At 38.9% G+C, this 26601-nt stretch overlaps 1 protein-coding gene across 1 annotated transcript in view; it reads left to right on the forward strand.

Annotated features, from left to right (window-relative positions):
* Positions 1 to 26601, forward strand: part of CDC42BPA (CDC42 binding protein kinase alpha) — a 328701-nt gene that overhangs the window by 242916 nt on the left and 59184 nt on the right. Inside the window, 6 exon segments of the mRNA XM_043511659.1 lie at positions 5230 to 5335; positions 7591 to 7715; positions 16869 to 16974; positions 17604 to 17752; positions 19884 to 19975; positions 23923 to 23999. Coding sequence (XP_043367594.1) covers positions 5230 to 5335; positions 7591 to 7715; positions 16869 to 16974; positions 17604 to 17752; positions 19884 to 19975; positions 23923 to 23999 — 655 coding nt within the window.

Below are 26601 nucleotides of genomic sequence, written 5' to 3' on the forward strand. Positions count from 1 at the left end.
GACTGGGAATGGATGAGTCATTATACAAAGTAAAACTATTTCCCCATGGTATTTCTCCCTCCCCCCCCCCCACTGTTCCTCTGATATTCTTGTTAACTGCTGGAATTAGCCTACCTTGCTTGTCACCATGAAAGGTTTTCCTCCTTTCCCCCCCCCCCCCTGCTGCTGGTGATGGCTTATCTTAAGTGATCACTCTCCTTACAGTGTGTATGATAAACCCATTGTTTCATGTTCTCTGTGTGTGTGTGTGTATATAAATCTCTCCTCTGCTTTTTCCACCAAATGCATCCGATGAAGTGAGCTGTAGCTCACGAAAGCTTATGCTCTAATAAATTTGTTAGTCTCTAAGGTGCCACGGGTACTCCTTTTCTTTTTGTATAATGTTTGTAATATAGGAAAGACTGTGAAAATCATGAACAAAAAAATATCAAGTATCCAGAATTAAGGGCCTTGACCCTTCAGTGGGAATCAAAGACACATAGTACAGGAAGAGTTCAGCATCTTACAGGATCAGCCCTCAAGAATAGAAAACATTCTTTATAAGGGCCTCACCTTGCACCAGGCTCTTTTAGAACAGGCATGTGCAGAGTCTCATTGCGGTCTTTGGGACTCCACTGAGATACAAAGAGACACAAATCTACCCTAGCAGATACTAATGCATGACTGGGGCCTTAGTAAGTGAAAAAAGATGACCTGACTTGGATCTGAAGTAGCTCACTGATTTATGAGTGAAGCACAAATATTACAAACTGAAGAATTAAAGTATTGCTCCACTTTAAGTATTTGGTAGTCGTCTTTAGAGCACATTGTTTTAGTTTATAAAACTTTATTGCATTTTTCTCTTTACCTGCAATGTTTTTTGTTTTCATAACCAGACATAGAAAGTTTTCTGAGCCTCTGCCAATAGTAAAGGGGCATTAGGTAGCAGTATTGCAAAGGATGAGGAAATACCAGGGAAGTTTTATACTGACCCTATCTCGATTATTGGAACAAAGACATTTCTAAAAACATAGCATATACCAAAATGGAAATTAAAAAACAGGTCTTGCATACAAATGAAAAACTGTCAGTATTTATATGTGATCCTGTGTGTGTGTGTGTGTGTGTGTGTGTGTGTGTTAAAAAAAAAAACAAAAAACAAAAAAACAACAAAAAGCTGAGATGTGATTGAAAGGTTTTATCATCTGCATTACTTACAAGTGGCAAAGAAAAGAGCAAGTTATATAGGTTGTTCCACACCATAACTAATAAGAGCTTTATACCATAATATTCTAAATATTTTAGGTGTTTTCAGAAAAACTGCTTTCGAAAAGTCGTAGTTTTTAAAAACAATTATTGGTACTATTTTTCATATCCCTCCACTGCTAAAGATAAAGTTTTCTTAGTACCAGTAGTCTTAGTGCATAGGTCTCAGAGGGAGAAAAAAATGCTACTTTTTCCACACTGATGACAATTTGCTAAGGTGTGATAACTTGTGATTTACCAGGTCATGAAAGAAATGCCTTATGCCATTGGAACACAGGAATACAAGGTCAGACCCATAATCCATCTAGTCCAGTATTCTGTGTCCAGGGCCGGCTCCAGGCACCGGCGAACCAAGCAGGTGCCTGGGGCGGCAAATGTAAAGAGGCAGCAGGACGTTGGGCTCTTGGGCGGCAATTCAGTGGCTGCTCTGTCACAGCGTGTTTCACGCTCGGCGGCAACGTTTTGCGCCACCAGTCCTGTTTGGTGGCAATTTTTTTTTTTTTTTTTGCCACTTGGGGCAGCATAAATGCTGGAGCCAGCCCTGTCTGTGTCTGACAGTTATCAGTACCAAATATTTTAGAGGAAACTACAAGAAACCTGCATTGGATAATATGGAATAGACTGTCTTTAGGAGAAGTTTCTTCTGAACCTGTGAATTAATGGATGGTTTACAGAGCATAGAGGTTTATAAGTCAATTTTGTACAGGGTGTGACACAGGTCTGTCAAATGTTGGAGGTTTGAGTTTGACTTCAGGGCCCCTTTTTGTTGTTTCAAAATAGCAAGATAAAATAATTTGTGCTCTCCCCCACAGTCCCAGTAATAAGGTTAAGGGTTACACGATGTCTTAAAAGATGGATTTTACATTGGTTTATTGTGGCTCATTCACAATTATTTTGAGAATAAAAGACAATCTTGTGTATGTGTATGCTTTCTATAGCTTGTGAGCAGATAGATGGCTAAGGTTAAGAGGAGAATAAAAAGTTGATGGGAGAGGGAGATTTTGATCTTTTTCCCTGCCCAGGGTGTATGCCAGTGGATTTCATCACTTTTCTGAGACAGCGATTCAAAGCTTGTCAAGGAGATACTTGAGGGCAGTAGGTGGATCTTTCCATTTACCTCTTATTTCTGAGGCTGCATTTTCCCCCATTAAATTTCCTTATCTCCTCCCTTTGCTTTCCTTGCCTCATCCCTGATCAGTCTGATTTACTGGTATAGGGACTATCACTAAGGCTACATTTTAGTCACTGGTATTTTTAATAAAAGTAATGGATAGGTCACGGGCAGTAAACAAAAATTCTTGGCCCATGACCTGTCCATGACTTGTAATATATACCCCTGACTAAATCGGGGGGGTTCCCGGGGAGTGCCACGGGTGCTTGTGGGGGGGGGGCAGCCCAGGAGTACAATGGGTGCTTGTGGGGGGGAGTGGCCTGGGACCCCCGCTGGTGCAGGTGGGGAGTGTTGGCTGGGCTGGCAGGCTCCCTACCCAGCTTTTCATGGCTCCCTACCCAGCTCCTTGTGACTACATGGAGGCGGTGACATGTCCCTTCCTCAGCTCCTAGCTCCACGTGCTTCCCTCGCCCCAAGCGCCAGCTCCGCAGCTCCCAATGGTCAGGAACTGCTGCCAATAGGAGCTGCGGGGGCTTGCCTGTGGGCGGTGACAGCGCGTGGAGCTAGGAACTGAAGGAGGCACATGTCACCGCTTCCAGGGGAGTCCCACAAAGTAAGTGCTGCCCAGAGCCCTCACCCGCTCTTGCGGTCAACCCCCCAGCCCTGAGCCCCCTCCCACACGCACCCAAACTCCTGCTGCTGTTGCGGGGTGGGGTCCCTGGACCAGCCGCACCGGCTGCTGCAGAAGTCATGGAGATCCCGGAAAATCACGGAATCCGTGACTTTTGTGACAGACTCGCAGCTTTAACTATCACCATTGCAATTAAGAACTTCAGTTACAAATACTAAAAACATGTCAAGCGTGTATCCTGTCCCTTTTCCTCCCCTCCCCAGAAACAGGAATTGGCAGAAATCCTAAAAACCCATCAACACAGTGGCTGTGATGATCAAGGCTTTAGAGCAAATATTAGACAAAATTCATAGCAACCAAAACAATTCATAGCAATAAACACACAAAACTAAACAAAAAGTTAGCCAAATTTTTTTAAGGCTTAATCTACTGTTTGAGAAATTAGTTTTGATTCTGCTCCTCATACATGGCAGCTAGACTCATTATCCATTTCCCTAATGCTTTAATCTTTTTCTGGCTATTGCCCAGGCTGCTCATCATATGCATGGAATCTCTTAGTCTGGGAAAGGATTGGTGGTAGATTTCAGAACTGGAGTTTAAACAGTAATGATTAATATGGTACATTGGTAGAATGAAGTGTTATGTTTCAAAGGATGCCTAGCAACAAACGATTTCACAGATTATCCTAATATGGTGTACTATATTTCAAAATCTGGTTGAAACATTAAATGAATTTCAAATTAGGAATAGGAAATTCAAACCAGGAATACTCTTAAATTGGCTCAGCATAGTCACCAACGGCCTCTCAGCTTTTAAGGATGTTCTTGCATAACTGTTATAACTCTTTGCCAAATTCTTTCTCAGAGACAGAGTAAAACCAGGATATAATTTCCCCATCACATAATGTGAAACACTGACCTGTTTGCCGTTAAATTCACACACTTCAGGACAGAGGTTTTGATGTTTATTTTATCTGGCTTTTTAGTGAGTACCTACTAAGCATTTGAATACTTGAACAAAGTTATTTATTGAACTAATATTCTTGCACCTGCTGTATGTGTGGCACAGCCTAATTAGCCCACTGGTAAAGTACATCCTTGTTACTTACCATTAGTGAAAGTAAAATGCTAAAAAGTGGTCTTCCTGAAATTCTGCAAGTGTAGGGGATCCAAAAAGGGTGGATTTGAAGTGGAGGTGGTAGTGTGTGTAGGGGGAGTGGGGGCTGTGTAGCTTTGCTGCACTGTATTACCCTTCTTCTGATCCCATGGACTGGGAGAATTGTGCTCCATTTAGCAGGGAGAGAGGGCCACAGCATCATCATTTATCTGCAAATCCACAGGGATTCCTTCAGTTAGGATAATGTTGATTAATTCGGCATTATATTACGTGTTCCCTTTCTGGTGAACAAAACCCACCTGAGAAGGCAAGGGTTGGGAGCAGGAGCTAGCCTGAGGCTTTTCACGGAATGAGCAATCTGAACAGACTTGAGAATCTGCTGATATTGATGTCTCCAGTTCAGTCATGATTGTGTCCCTGTTGGTCAATTGATCCATTCTCTTCTTATTGATACTGATGGGTGAATCATCAATAAGTGGCCTTTTAGGTCTGCTAGATTAGCCTGGCAATATTGTAAGCAGAAGCTTTTCTCATCACTGGTTTAATCCTGCCATTCCAATGACTGTTCCACACATGGCATGCTATTAGGACAAGGTCTCATCTCTGGCAGTTCTGCCTTTAATCCTGCCTGGGACCAGGAAGTGCAGAGATATATGGAAATTAAAATGCCATTTTAACAAAGTAGTATATATGAAGGTTTTACCTTTAACTGTGAGTGTCTGAATTTGTGGGTTGCCTTGGAACTATAATACATTCCTATCTTTTATTCTGCAAAATTATAACTACTGAGCATTTGGAAGATCTACCCAAAGAATAAAGAACTTATAAGTAGGCTGAGAAATGTTAGTTTCCTGAGGCTCTGCAGTCCTGCAGTGAAGGAAGGTTAATTTTGTCTAATGATACGCTGTCCTAAGACTAAGAAGATAATCATGTTGTTCACATTTTAGGGGGGTTAATATTTTTAATAATATGTTTAATATTCTTTCTTTCAGCTGCTGTTGTACGTATTAATTTTTAGAGCCTTTACATATTTACACATTATAATATTTGTTTAATCAAACAGTATAGTGGATTGTTTGCAGTATATGAAACTTTTTATTGTATTGTATTTTATATTATACCTTAGCCAAAGTGAAAGAGAGGAGTTTGAAACAGAGTTCAAACAGAAGTATGAATGGGAGAAGACTCTGCTAACAGAGGAAAACAAAAAGCTCTCAAATGAGCTTGATAAGGTGAGCGTTGCTTGGCTGAAGCTAGAGAGTTTTACAAGCATCAAGTACCCTGTATGAAGACAACAATACAGGATCTTAGTAGAGATGTATAAGACACATTTTAGGTAACTGAATCCAACATGTAATCTCGAATATAGGATATATCAGAAGTTCAACTGATCCTGCACAGAAGAGTGTCTCCCATTTGGTTTGACAAGAGAATCGAGTCTTATCTGATCTTCTAAATGTATTTTTAAAATAACTAAATTATGTTGATTTTATGGCTTTTTCACAGAAACTTTTGACAATTCTTTAAACCAAAATAAAACAATAATGATTTGCTTGCATGACCCAAATAACCATGTAATTGACCAATAATATGATTACTTTACATGTACTTGCATGTAGATTACTATGAAATTGTAAAAAGAAAAGGAGTACTTTTGGCACCTTAGAGACTAACAAATTTATTAGAGCATAAGCTTTCGTGAGCTACAGCTCACTTCATCGGATAAGCTTATGCTCTAATAAATTTGTTAGTCTCTAAGGTGCCACAAGTACTCCTTTTCTTTTTGCGAATACAGACTAACACAGCTGCTACTCTGAAATCTATGAAATTGTACTTGGTCATTTCTATCTTGGAAGATGAAGTGTTACTTTGAGATCTTAAAAAGCTACAAATTACAAGGCAGCTGTGTTAACATTACCATGTGATGAGTGGAGGATGTAATTACAATGAAAGAATAATTGTGCAAAAAATAATTAAGCTAGGTTATCTCTTTAATGTTCATTTTTCCCTGGGTTGTTCCAGTTCATTGCTGGTTGGCAAAGGTTACCAAAGCAAGAAGTTCACTTGATTTTTAATTGCTTTTATGTGTATTTTAAAAAATAATGGAAGACATTTTTAAATTACCATACTGTACAAACTAAGAATATTTCCATAACAATGTAGACATTTATATAGATGTAGCTTCAAGTACTATAAGATTAGAGGCTTTGATGTTTTTGTACTTTGCCTTATTCTGTTAAAAATTTTCATTGTGCCTTGCAAAATGACACGTGAATTTTTTAGATAGACCTATTAACATTCATAATCACAGATACTAGGACCTGGAAAAAGTGCTCAGGGGACTCCTATTTAAGTATAATTACAGATGTTGGCCACAGAGGAGACCCGTTTTACTGATAAATATACAATTTAATAATCATGTTGGGGAAAAAAAGAGCAAAATAGATTAAATTTTGCATCATTCCAATTTGCTGTTATAATTCAGTATTTAAAGAAATACATGTACTGTATGGTAGATAGAGTAGGGCTTCATGTTCAAGCCTGCATAGTCTCTGGTCCAAATTTGACCTATACAAATAATTATGTAGTCTAATTTGTCCTTGATCCCTGATATTAACACAAACCAGTTCTGGCCTTGATCTTGTAGGGTGTGAAAATGTGAATAGAACCTGTGTGGCTGCAAGGAAGGTTAATCACTGGATATATTCCTCTATTTAGGCTTGGTCTATACCACAAAAGTTTGTTGGCATAGCTGTCAGCTTGGAGTGTGAAAAAATTACACACCCGAGCTGCATTAGCTATCCTGGCAAAATCCCCAGTGTAGACACAACTATGATAACAACAAGAGGTGGGTCAGCATAGCTAATGCCATTCAGAAAGGTGATGTGTAGCTATGTTGGCAGAAGACCTCCTGCTGGTTTATGCTACTCTAGGAGGCTCTGTTGGCATAGCTGTACTGGCAAAGGCTCTATGTAGAAAAACTTGTAGTAAGTTGCAAGATGAATCCCATTCTCGATCTATAAATGTGCAAGGTAAAAAAGGATTGGGGTGAGCAGAGAATGGGAGTGTCTGAGGAGAGACAGTGGTACACTCCTGGTACACTACCAAGCAGGAGTAACTTGCTGGCTATATAGCAGAGCTGTAACACAGGATCAGACTCTCTTGCAGTCCCTGTCTTGCTCAACATTTTTAATTTTGTGCTTCTACATGCAACACTACACACCTGTACTGTGCAAGATCAAGCCCTAAGATAGTCAGGAATGTTACAAGATTGTAATTCTCATGGTGTCTAAGTTTGGACATGAGAAGAAAATGTTTCAGCCTTTGTTGTCACATGCAGTTTATTCTGATAGGGTGATACAGATTTTTAAAGTGGGCACCCAGGGGTGGGGCATAGGAAGGCAAAACTCCTTGATCAAGTAGGTCAGCAAGAGGGTTAAGTCATAACTCTTTATAGATTAAATGTGGTTTTTAAATCCTCTTTCAGCTTACCACGATGTTTGAGAGGCTAAGTATGAACAACCGACAGCTAGAAGAAGAAATGAGAGACCTGGCAGATAAAAAGGAATCTGTGGCACACTGGGAGGCCCAAATTACTGAGATCATCCAGTGGTGAGTACCCAGCTCTAGTGTCACTGCAGAGCTCCTTGGCACAAGGCAGTTGTGGGGTAGGGCTGCTAATGCATTTTCATTAGCATGTTGCATCAGGAAACCCAGACTCTCTTGGTAAAATCTCACAACTGTCTAGGTTTGAGCTAGATTATTTCCTGGGTGTTTCCTTATGTTCGGGGTTTAGAAAACCTTGTTCCTCCTTAAGAGCGAAAGTTGTCCTCACAACTGCAACTGTTTAAGCAACAAAGAATCATAGCCATTGGGTGTGGCTTGTGGCTTTGGGAGAATGTAGAAAGGAATCATGTGCTTAGCTCACTCTTCCAAAAAGGGGCTAAGGAGGCTGGGAAGATATGTATAATTTCTTTTTCAATACTGACTACTGTGGGCTATTTTATGTGTGGCAGAGTAAAACAAACTCAGTGTAATTCATATGCAATTTTACAAGAGAGCAACAATTCCTAAAGCTGAAGCACTGAGGGTTAACAAGTAAGAAGTTTCATTGAAGTGAACTCCCTAATAATGCTGTCATCGAACTGTCATGTTGCATTTATAATGGTTCCTATCTCTTTCTAGAACACTGAGGGAAAAATACAAGTCTGAGTTTAAACTGTTAATGGAAAGAAATTTTACTGGATGTTACTTATTTTAAAATCTTTTTTTCTTTTTGGCCCATTGTAATGTTTAACTTGTGTGAAAACAATTTGTATCCAAACATTTCTACATATCAGTCACTTTGAGGGGATTTCAGTATCTTATGCTAATTTTTTGTTGTTATTTCTTAAGCTGTTCCCCCCCCATTTTGTCTCATCTTGTAGCAGCTGAATAATCGGACCTTTTTTGGGGGGGGGCATCAAAAAATGGGTAAACATTGTCTTTTTAAGGAAACCTGGTTAGGTTGATAATGTTTTGACATCAGTGTAATTTATTGTCTGTATTTGGACAAAGCTTTGGTTTTTGAATATGGCCACTCAATGCATATATAAAAAAAGTTGGGCTCTGGAACTCTGGACATTTTCCAAGCAATGTAGTTTGTTTCATGAATGTACATAATTCAGACCCATATAGTCAGGTCCATACTCTCTGAAGGCATCGTTTTCAAAGAGGTAGAGATTAAAAAAATCAAATCACCCTAATTTGTGGATGTTCTTTTCAAACACTTTGTCACATTTACAATTCTCTCTCACAAATGTAAGTGTAGTAGACTCTATGTCAGAATTACAGAAACCAGAAATGCAATAAAACCATTCAGATGAAGTCTGTTCTTTTAGAATTGATCAGAACTATTTGTACAGTTAAAATCAAAACAGAAGAAGAAAAAGCTTGGTCATTAAAAGTAAAATGTCAATTTATTTTTATTTTTTATTTTTAAATAAAAGGTATAGTGATCTAGTTAAATGGTCAGAGTAATCAAACCCAATAGAGGATTAGCATGTTATCCAAAGCCTTCATAAACCAACACTTGAGAGCTGTGAAAGAAGACAAGTCAGCCATAGTTTTGTATTGTTTCACTTGACCATTTAGATGGATAAAACTTATACATATAATTATCAAGCAAGCCATTATTTCTCCTCTCCTCCCTCCTGTCCTTCTCTCTTGGCTTTTTTGACTATTAATGTTTTTGAAGAAGTACCACTCTTGTTGAGATGTATGATGATGGCATGAATGCAAATAATCAGGTAAGGCCCAAAGAAAACTGTGTGTGGTCTGAAAGTGTTTTTTTTTTTTAAGGAAAACAAAACATCAATAGTATTTAAACTGTAACACTTTTAGAACCAAAGTTAGACATCCTATTTGCTAAACTACACAGAGGTATGATAACCTTTCCAAAAATACAAAAGGAGTTATGTAGGAACAGAGAGCATTCTGGAATGAAAAAAAACCCAAAACACAGGGCACGTTTAGTCTTGAGAAAAGACGACTGAGGGAGAACACAACAACTGTCTTCAAATATGTTAAGGGATGTTATAAAAAGGACTGTGCTCAATTGTTCTCCATGTCCACTGGAGATAGGACAAGAAGTAATGGGTTAATGTGCAGCAAAGATTTAGATTATGTATTAAAAAAAAATTTCTAACTATAAAGGTAGTTAAGGTGGAATAGGCTTCCAAGAGAGATTGTGGAATCCCATCACGGAGTTTCTTAAAACAGGTTGGACAAACACCTGTCAGTGGTGGTCAAGGGTTATTTGGTCCTGCCAGAGCACAGGGGGCTGGATTTGACTTCTTTAGGTCCCTTCCAGCTCTACATTTCTGTGAACAGTAAGGAGGCCCAGGTAGCCTGTCTACATTCATATTCTTAATTGCTATACAACTTCTAATCTTTTTCTTTCTTCCATCCTGAGGACACCCAACAACATTCATTCAGCAGTGCTCAGCCACCATGTCTTTACTCAATTTGTGCTGTTTGTACCTTTGTTCTTCCATTTGTTACTCAAATAATCTTGTAGCATCCTTCTCTTCTCCTTAGAGTTCTGTGCTACATACTAAAATGAGATGCTCTGTTGGAGATATATCCCTCTGCATGCATACCTTGAGTCCCCTTGGACATCAGTGGCAGTTGTAAGTGTTTTGAGAGGAAAATATCAAGTAATCACTTCATATTCAAAAGAGTATTTCTAGTTTGGCTATCTGCAAGTTCTTAACTTTTTTCTCAGGCACTCACAGTTTTAATCCAAATCTTCATGTTTCTAATTATGGCAACCGCAGTAGCTCATAGCTGACAGAAGTGAAGGTGGGGTGGTAGGCTCCTCCCCAAATCTAATAGTTTTCTGTCTAAATTACGTGCATGCTCCCCACCCCTCAATAAAAGGTGTAAACCAGCAGATTTCTTCAGTGCTAAAGTTATGACAGATTCATAGAAATTAGAGATGGGAAACACCTATCTGGTCATCTGGACCATCTCCACAGCCAATACATTGTTGCTCCCTACAATATTTACAAAATTATTTCCAGCCCAGTTTTAAATAGCACAAGCAGTTGGATTTCCATCATTTCCCTTGAGATACTTTGCCACAATTTAATAGAGAACACTGTAAGGAAGTCTGCTCTGGTACTGAACTCACAATTTATTCAGTTAATGTCACCTCTTTACACAGTTAATACTTCCTTGAACCATCCTAATGTGTTCTTCCCTCTCTCAGTAGTTATAGCATGCAAATAATTGTAACTCGCCCTTGCCCCTGTTTACTCTAACATGCTGGCGACAGACCTTCACAGACCATCCAGCCTCTTAACGGAGTTCTTAGATTGACAAGCCAATATTATCCAAACCACTCCAACCCTTGACAAGAATAAGAAAACACGAGACTTATATAGTAAAGTATAAATTTTCCCCCTAGGCACCAGGAAAAGGACTCATTACATCTAATGCTAATGCAGTCCCATTTAAACACCACACTTTCAAATAGCTAGGGATACTATATTTCAGGCCTGTGGCAGAAAGGAGATGAACAGCAATCTGTGCTGTTGATTCACGGAGTGACTTTGCAAGGCACTTAATATGTCTGTGCCTTAGTGAGCTCACCTGTAACATGAGTATTGTATCTATCTCACAGGCGTGAGAGGCTTAATTCTCTAATGTCAAGTTTTTAATGTGCTTTGAGCCTTCTGGATAAAAGGTGCTGTACAGTATAGCATGAGTGTATTTTTAGTATTCATTAGCAGTAGTAATACAGTAGAACCCCGTTTATCCAAGCCTCCGTTATCCAGCTCTCCATATTAACCGAACCACCAGCTGCCCAGAGCTGACAGCAGCAGGGCTCAGACTGGCAGCCCTGGGCAGCTGGGGCTCCCGATGTCAGCACGGGTCTGACAACCTGAGCCCCGCCACCCATTCTCCAGTTTATCCAGTTTTTTGGTTATCCGATCTTGCCCCGATCCCAGTTAAATTGGATAATCGGGGTTCAACTGTACTTGGTGAAGAACTGGGAAAAATGCACTACTTCAGAAAAATGTAGGTATGGTACAAAGATTTTTACAAAAGCTAGATATCAACTTCCACATAATATTACATTGCAAACTTTCTCTGCTATAAATCTGTTCTTTGGGATATCAGAAGTGGCCTTTTCTTTATTTCTGAAATTAAAATGGAAGCCTTTTGTCCTAAGCCTCTTACTTTCAGTATAGGGACAGGTTACCTCATTTAAAAGGTATCTATGGACTCGTAAAATCATATTTGAAGGAGACCAGAGACTTCAGAATGTCAAACTTTCCATTCATTTTCTCTCATTGAAACTCAAGATATGCTCTGGAAAGAAGGATAAGACTTGTATTTAAATGTTTAGTTCACCCAGCTCAGGACTTCTTTGATTTCTTATTAAAATATATTCAATCAAAAAGAAAGCAGGTGGATTGAACCTTAGGAAATCTCGGCTCAGTTCCTGGCTCAACTGCAGATTTTTTTTTTTTTTTGTAACTTTGGACAAGTCACTTAATCTCTTGGTGCTTCAGTTCTCTGTCTGTAAAATGGGAACAATACTCGTCTCACCTTTGGTCTATCTTGTCCGTCTATATTGTAAGCTCCTGGAGGTGGGTAGTGTCTCCTACTCTTTGTACAGCATCTAGCACAATGGGGTCTCAGTTGGGGTGTGTAGATACTACTTTAATACAAATAATAACTAGAAGATTTACCTGATAATTCTGGTGCAGTCAGGATGTCTTGCCAAGCACTCAGTCCTAATGAGTATTTTCAGGACTTGTAAAGGTTTTGTTAAAAATAAAAAGGAAAAAAGTCCCAAAGCAACTACTTGAATCTCAAACCCCATTGTTCTCAGCAGAAAGCATGCATGCATTATGGAACAGGCTTTAGGACTCTGAATGGAAGTTGAATCTCAGCAGAAGTTTTGCCAATTGATTTAAAGTGTAAGAGTAATAGAATTTTAAAATATCACTATTGAAAACAGTTTCTCAGATGTATTATTTTTGAGGTAAGAAGTGAAACTTTACCTCATAGAGTTTTTACTCTCTCCCTGTTTTCCCAAATTCTCTTGGATTGATAGGCATAAATCAAACCCTTGTTCTTTTTTACTTTTAAGAAAATTAAATAATAAATAAGACTTGCAGGTCCAAGCAGTGTGAAAGGGACATTGTTATATATGAAAAAAGATTGAAAATCCAATTGTTTAGTAAAAGAAAGAAAATGCATTTAGTAGATCCAAGTCATTCTGAGATCCTCAAACCCTTTGCTACATTTGTTAAGGGACTGTGAGAAGGAATGCGAGACCTGAGAGATTAAGACTTTGACAGGCCTCTATTATGCCTAAAACAAGCGCAAGAGCTTCTGAGGTCACACAACATTAGTTTGAAGACAGTCGAATCATTGTAAGCCATTTGCCACCTACTGGTTATCAGAGGGATAGCAGGGCACTAGATTGGAGTAAATATTTCATATTTATCTTCCTCTTTAACTTGTTCATAGCTATTTTCTGATCCAAGGGATGCTATCCACCAAACCTTGGCCTCAAATATAGATTTTTCTAAAAGCAAAAATTGTAAAACAATTAGGCTTCAACTGAAACACTTTCTCTTAAATATTCTCCTGCAGTTTTTTCAGTTCCAACTTTGCAACGCTAAGAACCAAAAAGTACAGTCAACATAAAATAAATGACTGAAATACTTTTCACTACTTTTCAATACTTGTCTGAGTGAGGGAAATGCATAGGATAAACAGACTTCATAAACAGTGACAAGCAAACTGGGTCTTTAAATTCTTTGTTTTAAATTAGTAACAAAAATAAGAAAATGTGCTTATTTAAAATCTGTGTATTTTTAATCTCGTGTATCCCTGGCTATCTGCGACAGAGGTGTTCTGCCACATACCACAGAACAAAATCCTTAAGGGATTCAAACAAATGACACTCGTCACGTCCCTCCTCCTTGGTGACGGGAGAGTGAGGAGAGATGCAAAGAACCAGCAGCAGGCAGGGAAGTGAGGAGGCTTGGCTGGGCACTGGGTCCGGTTGCTCAGCCGTGTTGGGGCCTTCAGGGGCAGGGGGATCTGGTGCTTGGAGGGCCGGCAACTTGGCCCAGTGGGACAGGTGGGGGACAGGAGCTCGGCTTGGGGAGTGCCTTGCGGGGGAGGGGTTGGCGGCTCGGCCCAGTACTGACGGGGGGTCGGGCGACTTGGCTGGGGGGGTCGGCAAGGGTGGGGGAAACGGCAGCTCGACCTAGTGGGGGGAATGGCCTGCCTTGGTGCTGGGGCCGGCCCAGCACTTGGGGGGGCTGGCAGCTCGGCCTGGTGCTTGGGGGGGGGCGGTGAGTCGGAGACCAGCTCCTCCTCAGAGCCTCTCCTGTTAGGGGGATGGGGTTTCAGGGCTCCGGCGTTTGGGGGGCAGGACCTTGGGTGGAAGGGGTGGGCCGGCAGGCTAGCCTCCCCAAAGCGGGAGTTCACCCTCCACCAATGCATGGAAGATTGACACAGGAGGGCTGAACATAAGACCAGGCAAGTCTTAGAAATACCTTGGGGCTAAAGCTTGATCCGTGGATTCTCCCATGGATTCTCAAAACCATCATTATCCAATAAACTTGACATGTGGCTCAAGAGGATCGACAAGGCACTTCTCAGGCCTTTGCAAAAATTGGAAATCTTGAAAATCTTCACTGTACCACAAATTATCTATCTGGCAGACCACACCAATTGTAAGAGAACCCTATGGTTTTCCGTCAGTGACAGCATCATTTGGTGGCTTCATCTACCTGCAGTAGATTCATTTATGCCAAATCCAGAAATGGAAGACTGGGAGTGACGAGACTTGCTAGCCTCATATCATCTATTCAGGCAAGATAGTTGAATAGAATTTCACACTCCACAGATGAGACAATTCGGAGCATTGCATTGACTAGTGATATTGAGATGAATTTAGTAAACTGTGTCTGGCAGCAGGTGGGAAGGTAGAAGTGGTACTTGCAATAACAGACCCCGTTCTGTTTTTTGACAATAACAGAATGCCACAGAGCATCCATGAAATGCTAAATGAGTGGGAGAGGCCAGGTCCCAGGTTCAAGTACCCAATCCCTGTAACTGGTCAGATGCAGAATTCTCCCGTGGAAGGAACCACCATGCCAAGGTGGAGGAATTGAACATTTCCGCAATGATCCGATCAGCGATGATTGAATGAGACATCACCAGGGTTTCACTGAATGCCAATTCCTAATGGCTTTGAAACTGAAGGCAAACATATATCCCACCAGGGAATATCTAGCGGGAGGGGAATATCAGTCATGAAATGCAGACACTGTTCTGCTAAATATGAATCTCTATCTCATACTTGGGGACAATGTCCACATAAGAAGGCATAATAAATTGTTTAACATTTTTGGTAAAAGACGTGTGAAAGCTTGAGTCGGTTGTATATCAGAAACCAAAACTGCACACTGCTAAAGATGAACTAAGAAAACCAGACCCTGTATATGCCACGGATGGGGCAGCACTGATGGTCAGTGTCACAGATTGTTTTGAATACAAATAAGTTTTCCCAGATGAAGCAGCAGCAGAGGAAGTCAGATACTATCGACCTGCCAAGGAAATAAAAAAAATTGATGGGAACCAAATGGTTTCCCCATCGATCAAGTCTTATCACATCTCGTGATGTAGGAGTAAAGGCAAGAACGAGCTGCTAGACAGTTCAGTCAGAGAGCTTTGCTATACTCCAGAGACGTCATTAACAACTTTGCCAGCGGAGGAAAGGGTGCTGGAAACCCAGCTGATATCAAGCCCAATGGGATTCCAAGGCCACATGTGAAAATCTCATAATGATTACTGTCTCACTTAATTCATGACTTTGTTCACTGGACATGGCAAACAGGGTTGGACACGCCACCTTGGGAACGGCATGCCCCAAATAACCTGAGGGTGAAAAAACATGTTTTTTTTTATATATATAGATTGTGGATCATGACCTCTCTCTCAGGCCAAAACATTTGAGTTGCACTTCTATTCCTGCAAATACTGGAGGGAGCTCAGACTTGTCCATGACACTCCAGGACTTGTCCCTTCTGTCTCCTCACTCCTAACGAGTACTCCCAAACACTAAATTCTTATTAGTAGGATAAACCTACTAATTCTTAGCAATAATAATTCTTAGCAATAATGCTTTATTCAACCGTATTAATCATGTACATAACCCTGAAGAAGCCACTGTGTGGTTACCCGAAGGACTTACCTTGGATGGGATGGCTGAGAGAGATTTCACAGAAATGAAATTGCCAGGTAATGGATTTACCATTCTAGATCACGGTCTCTCTCCAGGTCCAAAATACTTGGAATGTAATAAACAGTAATATGAGGAGGAACGGAGAGGTAAGTAGGATAGAAGAATAAGATTTCCTCCTTCCCTAAAAGTTACTATAATTACAGAATTTAGGGACCACTGCTTGGGGGATGTTCCTGCCAAAATATATTTGTATGTTCAAAGTCACTGGCCCTTTCCATCCGGGTTACCAGTTGGAGTGTGCCAAACTAGCTCTGATCCCTTCTGGGACCTGCTTATCTACAACATGGGTAGGCTTTGGTGATACAGAATTTGATGCACCTGGCTGTGGAGAATGGAGTCTGAAATACAACCTTGTCTTTGTGAAAGATGCAGTGAGGCTCTTGTCTTCAAAGAGCAGGAAGTTTGGAGACTCTTGTTCACATGATCAGAACCAGAAGGCATGTCTTTATAGAAGGCAAATTCAGGGAATAAAATGCCCTCATTTCACTTAGGCTGTTTAATAAACTACTATAAGAAACAGTTGTTAAATAGGAACTGGGGGAAGCATCTAATGTCACTAGTTTTGCAGTCAGTTATGATAACATCTTAGAAGGATTAGAAAGACAACTCTTATCCCTGATGTTGCTTGGATGCTCTAACTGTTAATTTGTGGTAGCATATTTAATTTTTAACTTACTGTCTAAAAATAAACTGCTACATTTCATTGTTACAGACTGTATTTTGGTCAGATGATGCTGGTCATGACAAATATTTTTTATTTGCTTTCTTAAGCTTTGATATTTGATTTTTTTATCTTCTTCATTTGTCTTTGTAGCACACACTGTATACTTTAACTGTGCAAAGTAGCAAAGGGTTTAGCCTTTACAGTTACTGAGGTTGCCTTGTTTATTTTAAATTGATTGTTCCCTTGCTTTTATATTTTTCATTTAATTTTTTTTCCTTAGGGTGAGTGATGAAAAGGATGCTCGAGGGTATCTACAAGCCTTGGCCTCTAAAATGACAGAAGAGCTAGAGGCTTTGAGGAACTCCAGTTTGGGTGCAAGAGCAACCGTAAGGATCACACTTAACATACCAAAAAACATTTTGTTAAAAAAAAATGATGACTTTGTGTCAGTACTTTTCAGTTTTGCCTTCAATATTAACTTATCTAAAGAGGCTGCTTCATGAGATTTTGCAAGTTTAGGAACTTTTCTTTCCTATTAAGTGACCACCACAATTTAATTGTTGTCAATTAATAGAATGACACCTCTTCTATAATGGGATTTTATGTGTAATTTTGTTTAGATGGTTACAGACAATCTTGTATTAATATATTGAGAGGATGTTTGCATAAAACTGCAGAGGTGAAAAAGATCTGCCCTGTCACATCATGGAAAGTATTCTCTTTGAAGGAGTCATTCCTTTCTGTGAGTCTTATCATAGTTGCCATTCGAATCCATGCATGTAAATGATTATGGTTCACAAAGTTGTAAGAGTATGAAAGCATGGGACAGTCATCTTCCTCCTTTAGAACTTGAGGAGAAAAAATAGATGATGTATTTGGGGACTTTCCAAAATCCTTTTTGGACTGATGAGCTCTCACATCAAGAACATAATAGGCTGAGGTACTACTACTAATAATAATTAATAATATTGAAATAATTGCATTCTCTCTGGGTTGTTTGTTTTGTTTTTAATAGGACATGCCCTGGAAGATGCGCCGCTTTGCAAAACTGGATATGTCAGCAAGGCTGGAACTGCAGTCAGCCCTTGATGCAGAAATCCGAGCCAAACAGGCCATTCAAGATGAGTTAAATAAAGTTAAAGCTTCCAGCATCTCAACAGAATGGTGAGACTGAATGGTTCTGATGGAACTTCACTATGGTAGCTTGCCAAAGACCTTTTGGGGAGAGAACATCTAGTTATAAATATTAAATATCTTGTCTGTCAAAATCTGATAATGAATATTATGTTAGTTTCTTATAGCTGTACTCAAAAACAAGACCATACTCTTTTGTATACTGTGAGTAACTGAAAAGGTACTATGAAAAACTGGAGCGCTTTCTCTGGATTTTCAGATGTCACTTTTTCATAAATCAAATAATTTCTTCCACAAACATTGTACAACTTTGGGGCTGAGTAACAGACAATTGCTGTTTGTCTATCTCAAAACATGTATTCCTTTCTACTCCATTGACAGGTCTATTGGATTGGATGGACAAAATCAATTTTGGCATGTTGATTTGTACAGGAATAAAGCCTGCCTATTGAGATTTAAGAATTATTTTCTTCCCTGCTTCACTGATCCCTTCTTTACTTCAATTTCAAAATTAATTTGATTAGGGGGACTGGCCAAAGCAGAGGATTAGTAGTGGGAAATAATGGGGCATTTCACTTGTAGGTCATGAGTTGTAATCCAGCCAAATTACCGAATGCTGGTACCATAGAAGGTTTCTTGGCAGCCTGTGAAAATAAATTTGGTGGCATGAGTCCAGTTCAAACACTCACATCACAACATCCACCACTGAAATTGGTACTGATTATTTCCTTTGTTGGTAGCCTGAGCAGAGAGGCTAAAGACAGAGCAAGTATGAGGGTTGAACAACTTTTTTTTATCCCTAAAAGTGATCCCTCCAAGTCAGGACTGAGCTCATTGTAAGAGAAAAGTGCTCTGCCACTATCCATGCTGCCCCTATTCTGTTGGAAAGTAGTGGACTTCAGTTTCCTGGGCTGTCCTACTGGAAAAAATGCCCTATGGTGTGTTTTAAAAGTACCATACTGGTAACTTCTGAAAGCCTTTGAATTCCCTTTCTCTAAACAAAGAGACTAGACATGTGCATGAACCTGTCTGCTGAAGTTTCTGTATAAGGCATTTATACCATAATATGCCTGTCACTGTAGTACAGTATCTAGGCACCTAAACAGTAGACGTACGACGTGGAAAGGACCAGTAGTGGAGAATGGAATAAAGAACTGATGTGTGAATATCAAAATGAGAGAGAAGTGATGATTTTCTGTCTTAGCTGGATCTGATAGGGAGGTTGGAGATAAGAAGTCATGTGGGTTGTGGCAAAATTTATTTTTAATGTGCGTGATGGGGAGATTTGAGTGCATATCTTCAACTTACTGTACAAGGCGTTTAGCCACTCAATTCCCATTAACATTAATGATAGTTAAGGAGTAAAAACCTGCACATCAAGTTGAAATTGGACCTCTTAATGTTTTAGATTCATAGAAGAAAAAAGTCCTTGAATGTTTAGGCAGTGCAATCTAGTGACTAGAATTGGGGAGCAGAGCTTCGGAGTTCCATCCTTGACTCTGCCACTGACTCGCTATGTGATTTGGGGCTAATCAATGTCTCTGAGCCTTAGTTTACCTATCTTAAAACCCTTAAGATAGAGGAATAACTAGTGTTTGAAAAGTGCTTAGAGCTCCTTGGATGAAAAGTGCTGTAGAATTGTATAGTAGTAGTAATTATTTGATTATGAATCGGAGAATTTGTAAGGAGAAAACTAAGCTGAGCACTGTATTACCGAAATGTTTTTATGGTCTCTGTTGTGAATAACTGAACAGAAAAACTTTCAATGTACAGTCTCTGAGCAGCACAAACTTAATGAATTAGCAAATGAAATTATCTGTTTTATGTTTATTTTTAAATGTGGTCTTTTCTTCTCATTCCCAAGGCATGGGTTCACACAGTTCATAAATTAGAGGCATGGGTCAACCTAAAGGGTAAACAAAGGCAATTATTCACTCCTTTTTCAAGGTCCCATACTAAACAAGTTATAACAGAATTCTGAACTCAGCCTTTCATTTGATGACATCATGCTTTGTTTGACAACGCAACTTGGCTGGCATTGATTTTAACCAAACTGTAGTCCAAATAACATGCAAAGATGGACCAAAAAAGGGAGAATTTGCAGTGCTGGCTCTCAATAACTGTATTTTTTTGTTTCTTTGTTTTTCTTTCTTTTTTAAAGTAAACTTCAAGAGTCAGAGAAGAAGAACTTGGAACTGTTGTCAGAAATTGAAAAACTGAAAAAGGAGACAGAAGACCTTAGATCAGAAAAGGGTATGGCAACTGGTGTCAAAATAAATGAGAACATACTGCACAGTAGCGGGTACATCTTATCAGTTAAGAGTGTCATCTTGTGATGTAAATGCAAGAGCCATGATGCTGAGAGATTCCGACATCTAAAATGTTAATACAGCTATTGCACGGTAAAATGTACCCGCATCAATTATGTGCGAATCTGTTATATATTATTCTTCAATTTTCTTGGTGCACTTGAACCATAAGAGTCATTTTGATTTGAACTAAATTATTTTTACTTCAACTTGTATATAGAATTGACAACCATTAACCCTTAGTAGTACAGAATATTCAATAAACATTTTTTCTTTGGTAGATATGGATTTTTACAGTTCAGTATAGTCAGTCGGTACTCTCCATTTCTGAATGATCTGGCTACGTCTATACTAAGAGAGGAAACAATAGCAAGGGCATTGATAACATTTAATGGTGGTTTTTCCTGCAGCAGATTACTGCTTACACATAGCAATGCAGAATCAATTTACTAGTTTTTGCCTTACTGTGATTGAACCAGTATTTCTGTGAGCAAAGACTCTTGGGTAATTTTCAAATACAAGCTGGAGCATTGAGACTCTACTCCTGGTGGAATTCTGCAACAAAAAATTAAAAATTCTGCACACAATATTTTAAAATTCTGCATATATCATTTGTCAGAATAACACAATATAATCACACCAGTTTTAATTATCTTTGGTCATTTATTTCAAAATACCTGTCAGCAAGTATGTCTGTAACAATACAGACAACAAAAAAGATTCAGGAAATGTTTTTTGACAGATGCCTTACTAGGCATATTAATACAGAACCGTATTTCTAACACCCCTAAAAAGCAGAGCAAAGCTTGGGAGGAGTCAGGGGTAATGGAGGAGCTGAGGGAGAGAGAGAAGTAAATTGCTGGGAAGGAGCCTGGGTGTGAACTTGGAGGGTTGGGAAAAGTAAGGAACAGGGGTTGTTTTTTTGTGGGGGTTTTTTTGTTGGTTTTTTTGTTTGTTTTTTTGCGGGGGTGGGGGAGGAGGGACAGCCAAGAAGGGATTGATAGGGAGTTTCCCCCATGCAGACCCTGACTGGTCCCTAGCCTCTCCCATTCAGTCAGGCACATCTGCCCCTGTCCCTATGTAGCTCTACACCCCTCCTCATCACCATGTGTGTCTGTGCCCTCACTCAGCCACTCCCGTCCCTATGTACCTCTGCTCCCTTCTTCCTGTCCTCATGCGTCTCTGCACCTCCCTCCCCACATGGCCCTGTGCCTCCACTCCCATTCAGCCCCTGCCCCAGTCTGTCCTTCCCCACTAGCCCTTGTGAGCCCCCGTCTGACACCTCCACGCACACACCCCCAACACCCTACAACCCCTGTCTCCTGACCTGGCCTGAGAAGCGCTGGGAAGGCAGCTCTCTTTTCCCTCACTGGGGGGAGTTGCAACTTTGTTCTATTGCCACAGCACCCTCTGGTGGGTAAAAGGCCAAACAGCAGCAACATTTTGGCAGAAGCGTTTTTCTGCACGAAAAATTCTAAATCTGCAGGGCTTATTAAATATGTGCACACGCAGTAGCACAGAATTACCCCAGGAGTAATTGAGAGACGGAGTTGTGTGAATCAGCTACAATGGGGTAGCTGTAACATTTATGTCTTACCGTCCAGGCTGAAAGAAACAATTGCAGATTGCACTGTTTCAGGCAAACACGAATTAAAGAACTTGCGTCACTTTCGTAGGTGCAGCAACTAGTTATTAGAACTCAAAACTGTCTCAAAACTCAAAAATTTGTGGGACAACTGTTATGCTTAGATTCAAGCATTTTATAGGGTTTGCAATCTCAAGGCATTCCAAAAGTAGTCTGCTGCAACTCCTTTTCACCTAGTGTAGATAGGCCTCCGAGTGCAGTGTGACAATTATGACAGCCCAAAAGTACTACATGATTTTCAGAAATGACTGGTGCTGATTAGCTGATGAGAGGAAATTATTTATAATACTGATACTTGCTCACCATGATGTTTCACACTGATATTCAGAATAAATACCATCTTGATATTTATGGAGATGCAAAATGGGAATTTGGGGCTAGCTTATTGCTTTTGAAAACTTGTCCTTGTTGATGCTTCTTTTCCATATGTTAATCCTTCCATTTATAGCTTCATGAACAGTACAAAAGTATTATGCTCCCAAAAAACTAATTATCAATCTGCTGAACAAGTCTGCCTTGCAGTATTTAGTCATAAACAAGAATTTATAATTAATAGTTTACCAAATCTGGTGTTTTCCAGTATTACATTTTTGTGTTAATAGAGATAAGAGTTTAATTTTACTTCTGAAAAGATTGTAAAACTTACTTTGAAAACTTCTGGATTAAAAAAGTCAGAAGTAATTAGTATCCTTTTGCCAGAAGCAAATTCATAACATTGTATGTGGTCTGTTTAAATATTTAACTACTGAGAAACCATCTTTAATCCAGATTGTTTATTATATTTTAATTTGACTGTCTCTTGTAAATAGAAGCATGTTGATGACTAAAAGATAAACATTGCAGAGGATTCAAGTGCATTCATTTTATATCCACCAACGAAGTGGGTATTCACCCACGGAAACTTATGCTCCAATACATCTGTTAGTCTATAAGGTGCCACAGGACTCTTTGCCTCTTTTACAGATCCAGACTAACATGGCTACCCCCCGATACTTCATGTGATAGTGGCAGATTAACTCACTGTGCCTGAGTATTGTTTTCCAAGAAGGGGTAATTTAGATTAGTAGATTCATCCTGTGCACTTGATATTCTGAAACCTGGGAGGGTGATAAAATAGCACAGGGAAAAACTGATTCTATAGAATGACAACTCCTTTGAGAAATACATTCAGTCTTGGTTATGGAGTTTTGATAGAGAAGTAATGTGTATTTGATATTTTGGAAGGAAAAATCCTCCTTATAACATTTAATTTTTCATTGTGAGATAGATATGGAGTAGACAGGATGACATCCTAGTTAGAGAAGGAACTGTAATGTGTGTCACTTTCTCTCTCTCACACACGCCCACATTCCTATATCCATTTTAGAAGAGAAGCTCTGATATAATGACAAATCTTCTGGGGAAACAGCAATTCAGGCATTCTCTGTGGTCATCTTATTTTTGTGAGAGCTTATTACGTGTTTGTGATTAAACTATCCATTATTGAGGACCTGAATAATGTCAAGAAGAGACATCAGACATACTGGGCTTGATTCACCTATAGGTTGTGCCAGTCCCTGTATCTTCATAGGATTTAGACTCTTCCTGGTGAAAAGACCTCCAGGAGTGGAACTGCATTTCTAAAGGATCTGCAACATTTACACTAGGTGCTCAACTGTCCTCAAATACTGGCTGGGCATGGGGTACTGTCAAGGAACCCAAATTAAGTGCTGATTTAGCACATTTCTGTAACAATCAACACTGGCATATCTTCCTTGGAACCTCACCCACAAGTTTAAGCTGCCTTTTTCCTGACAGAATTGTTAGAGAAGGGCAGCAGTGCAAAGGCCACCTGCACCCCCTTTCTCTCCCAGGGGTACACCTCTCCTGGGATATAGAAACCCTACTGGCGCAAGGTGTGAAATGAGCCAGGTACATGCATGTATGTGAATCAGTATTAACACATTGTAAAGAGACACAAACACATTAGATATCTGTCCATTACACAGCCTATATACATATGTGCAGTATATCTAATGTATAATCTTGGCTTTACACACATCCGGGGAAATGAACATTTAACCATATGCTGTATACTCTCTGCACATGTGTTAAAAAGGTACCTCTTTCATACTGAGTAACAGACCAGAAGTGACAGTCCATAATAAATTTTAGATGATTCACCTATAACCAGATTCCGCAAGACAAAGGGCCTCCATGAATCAATCATTTTTCTGTAGCTTAAAAAACTTGCTGCTGTTTTCTAGGTGTAAAGCACCAAGACTCACAGAATTCTTTCTTGGCATTTTTGAATGCTCCTACCTCTGCTCTGGATCAATTTGAAGTAAGTGTGCATCCATTTGAATGTCTGTGGCAAACATGGAAATGTTTTATTCTTGCTGTCATGCAGGTTGTGTGCATACTTGCTTAGGAGTTAATACTGTCGTTTAATCCCATTGTCCTTCTACATTTTGGACATCATTTTAGGTTACAATAATAATTTATGATAATTGTTTGATTTACTATGCCTTCTTCCTGTTCTTGAATAGTTGTAATCATGGTCCATTCTTTTTAAAGGTCATGTATGGTGAAATCTGAGAGTCTAAAAGAAAGATGAAGTTAAAATGGCCTTTCATTGTAAAATAAATAAATAAATAAATGCTTAGCTAACACAGATTACATATCCTTCATTCATTTTTATAGGAATTTGTAAACTAAGAGCTAAATACTGCCTTCAGATGTTCTCACTACCATTGAGATCAGTGGTACCATGCATGTGTCCAAGAAAATCAGAGTAAAACTAAAGTAAAACTGTTTAATTCCTTTGCAATTTGTAGATCAAAGTCCTGGTAAATAGAAAAACTGGAGGAGAAAACGTAAAATGGAAACATATTTCACGCCTTCTCTTATTTATCTAAAGTAAACAATGTAAAATGTCTATAAAATATTAGGGCTTAAATCCTGGCTCTATTTAAGTCAATGACCAAATTCCCACGGACTTTAGTTAGGTCAGGATGCTACCCTTAAGGTCAAATCCTATTCTAGAATTTGTTCATGGCTCCCACAGATGTCAACAGAAGATGCACATGACTATCTTTAATACAGCAGAATTTGACCCCTACAATTTAAGTAAGAAAATAATAATTATTGTTACATTTGAAAATTTTACTCTCCTCTTTAATGCATATTCACTATTTTCTAAAGTTGTTGCATTCTGATGCATTCTGCACATCTGATGTTCATATTGAATTTGCTTTTAATGATTTATCAGATGTTGGTTTTAATACAAAAATTCTGTCAGAATTTGGAAGTGTTTTTATTGAGTGAAGGGTAGAAAAAGCATTAGTCTGCTTTTTTTATGGATGGATTTTGGATTAACTGTTTAAGAAACCAAAAGGCAATTAACAAAGAGTTCACAACTTTAACTGATGTAATTGTTATTTGGCATTAAAGTCATTCACAGTTTTTCTTTAATTGTTTTTGCAACACTGTATCATTATTTATTTTTACAGAATAGTTCTCTTCATCCATTTTTTTCTGTTTCTTTACTGCTGTGTTCGTTAAATAGGATTCCTTTTCTTCTTCTTCTTCTTCTTCTTCTTCATCCTCATTGATTGATTTTATGGATGATGTAAGTCTTTGACCTTCAAACCAGTAAATCCCTCAATAAAATAAATTGGTAGATTGATCTGGCAAATTCAAATATAATGCAGTCAATTTAAGAATTGTATGATTTCAAGTGCATCTGAGAGCACCAAATTCTCCTGCACTAATATATCTATATCTTTGTATAGATACACAGTTTGAAGAAATATATTTCTCTCTTTAATGGAGGTATTGAGATTTCTCTTTGCAAAATGCTTTTGTATTATGGGAAGGTGCTGTAAATGTTGTCAATTTGTTCGAGCTAATCTACTAAATTGTCACCTACTCTCAGTCCTTTGACAACAGTTCTGAAATCATCTGTGATGTTATGTAATTAATTTCAGTATGTTGTTGTATATTGAACCCATTTTCGCTAATTACTTTCTAGCAGTTTTCAGTCACTTTGAAGATTTTTTCTCTGTCCGGATGACTTCTGAAGTTTCTTTTTTTAGTTTTTTCAAATAAATAATAGATTTTTCATTTTTAGTGAATGGTCTTACTATTAAAACTGGTTGGGTCGGTAATTTGTGTCAAATTTCACCATAACCAGAATGAGTTAGCAATCTGTTTTTGTTGTTTGGAATTTGTTTTTAATGTAGGAAAACATTGAAATATGTACACTAGTTGGTGGCAAACTTAGCTAGTGAATCATTTTAAAATCTGTAAATTGACTGCATTATTTATTTTCCAGACCCAAGTAGTAGGCTAGTAGATTTAAATACTTAGAAGTGTTGTATCAAAATAGGCACCTTTTGCACTCTTTATAGAACTCTACATTATAACACCGTTTGATATAAGGTTATGGTCTCAGCTGCATTAAAATGTCTTATAATTAATTGTGTTGTAAAAACACCATTATAAAATTGAAAGTGGGAGTCCATCAAGAATGTTGAAAGAAAGAGGATGTAGTGTATAATCCTATCCTGATAATATCCTTTTCACAACAGAAATTCTTAAAAATATTTCTTCTCTTGTATATGGTTTATTCCTATGGTTAGAGCACATACTGTGTGATTGTATGTTTGTGGTACCCCATTAGAAGTATTAGACCATAGTCTATATTATCATTATTCAAACCAGAAAGATTGCTTCTCTGACATCTTAGAAATATCCTTATGCCTAGAGAAACCAAAGTAATCTTTGTCATGATAACTTTTATCCTGACTGTTTATGGTTCTATGTTTGGGTTAAAGAAGCATTCTGCTTGGTGGGAGAACATTATGAAAAGGTTGCCCAGCTCAACCTGCTCTTTAATATAGACTGAGAAACATGATCTTTAAAAAAAAACACACCGCTCCCTT

Source organism: Dermochelys coriacea, chromosome 3 (genome assembly GCF_009764565.3).
Source record: "Dermochelys coriacea isolate rDerCor1 chromosome 3, rDerCor1.pri.v4, whole genome shotgun sequence".
Lineage (NCBI taxonomy): Eukaryota > Metazoa > Chordata > Testudines > Dermochelyidae > Dermochelys > Dermochelys coriacea.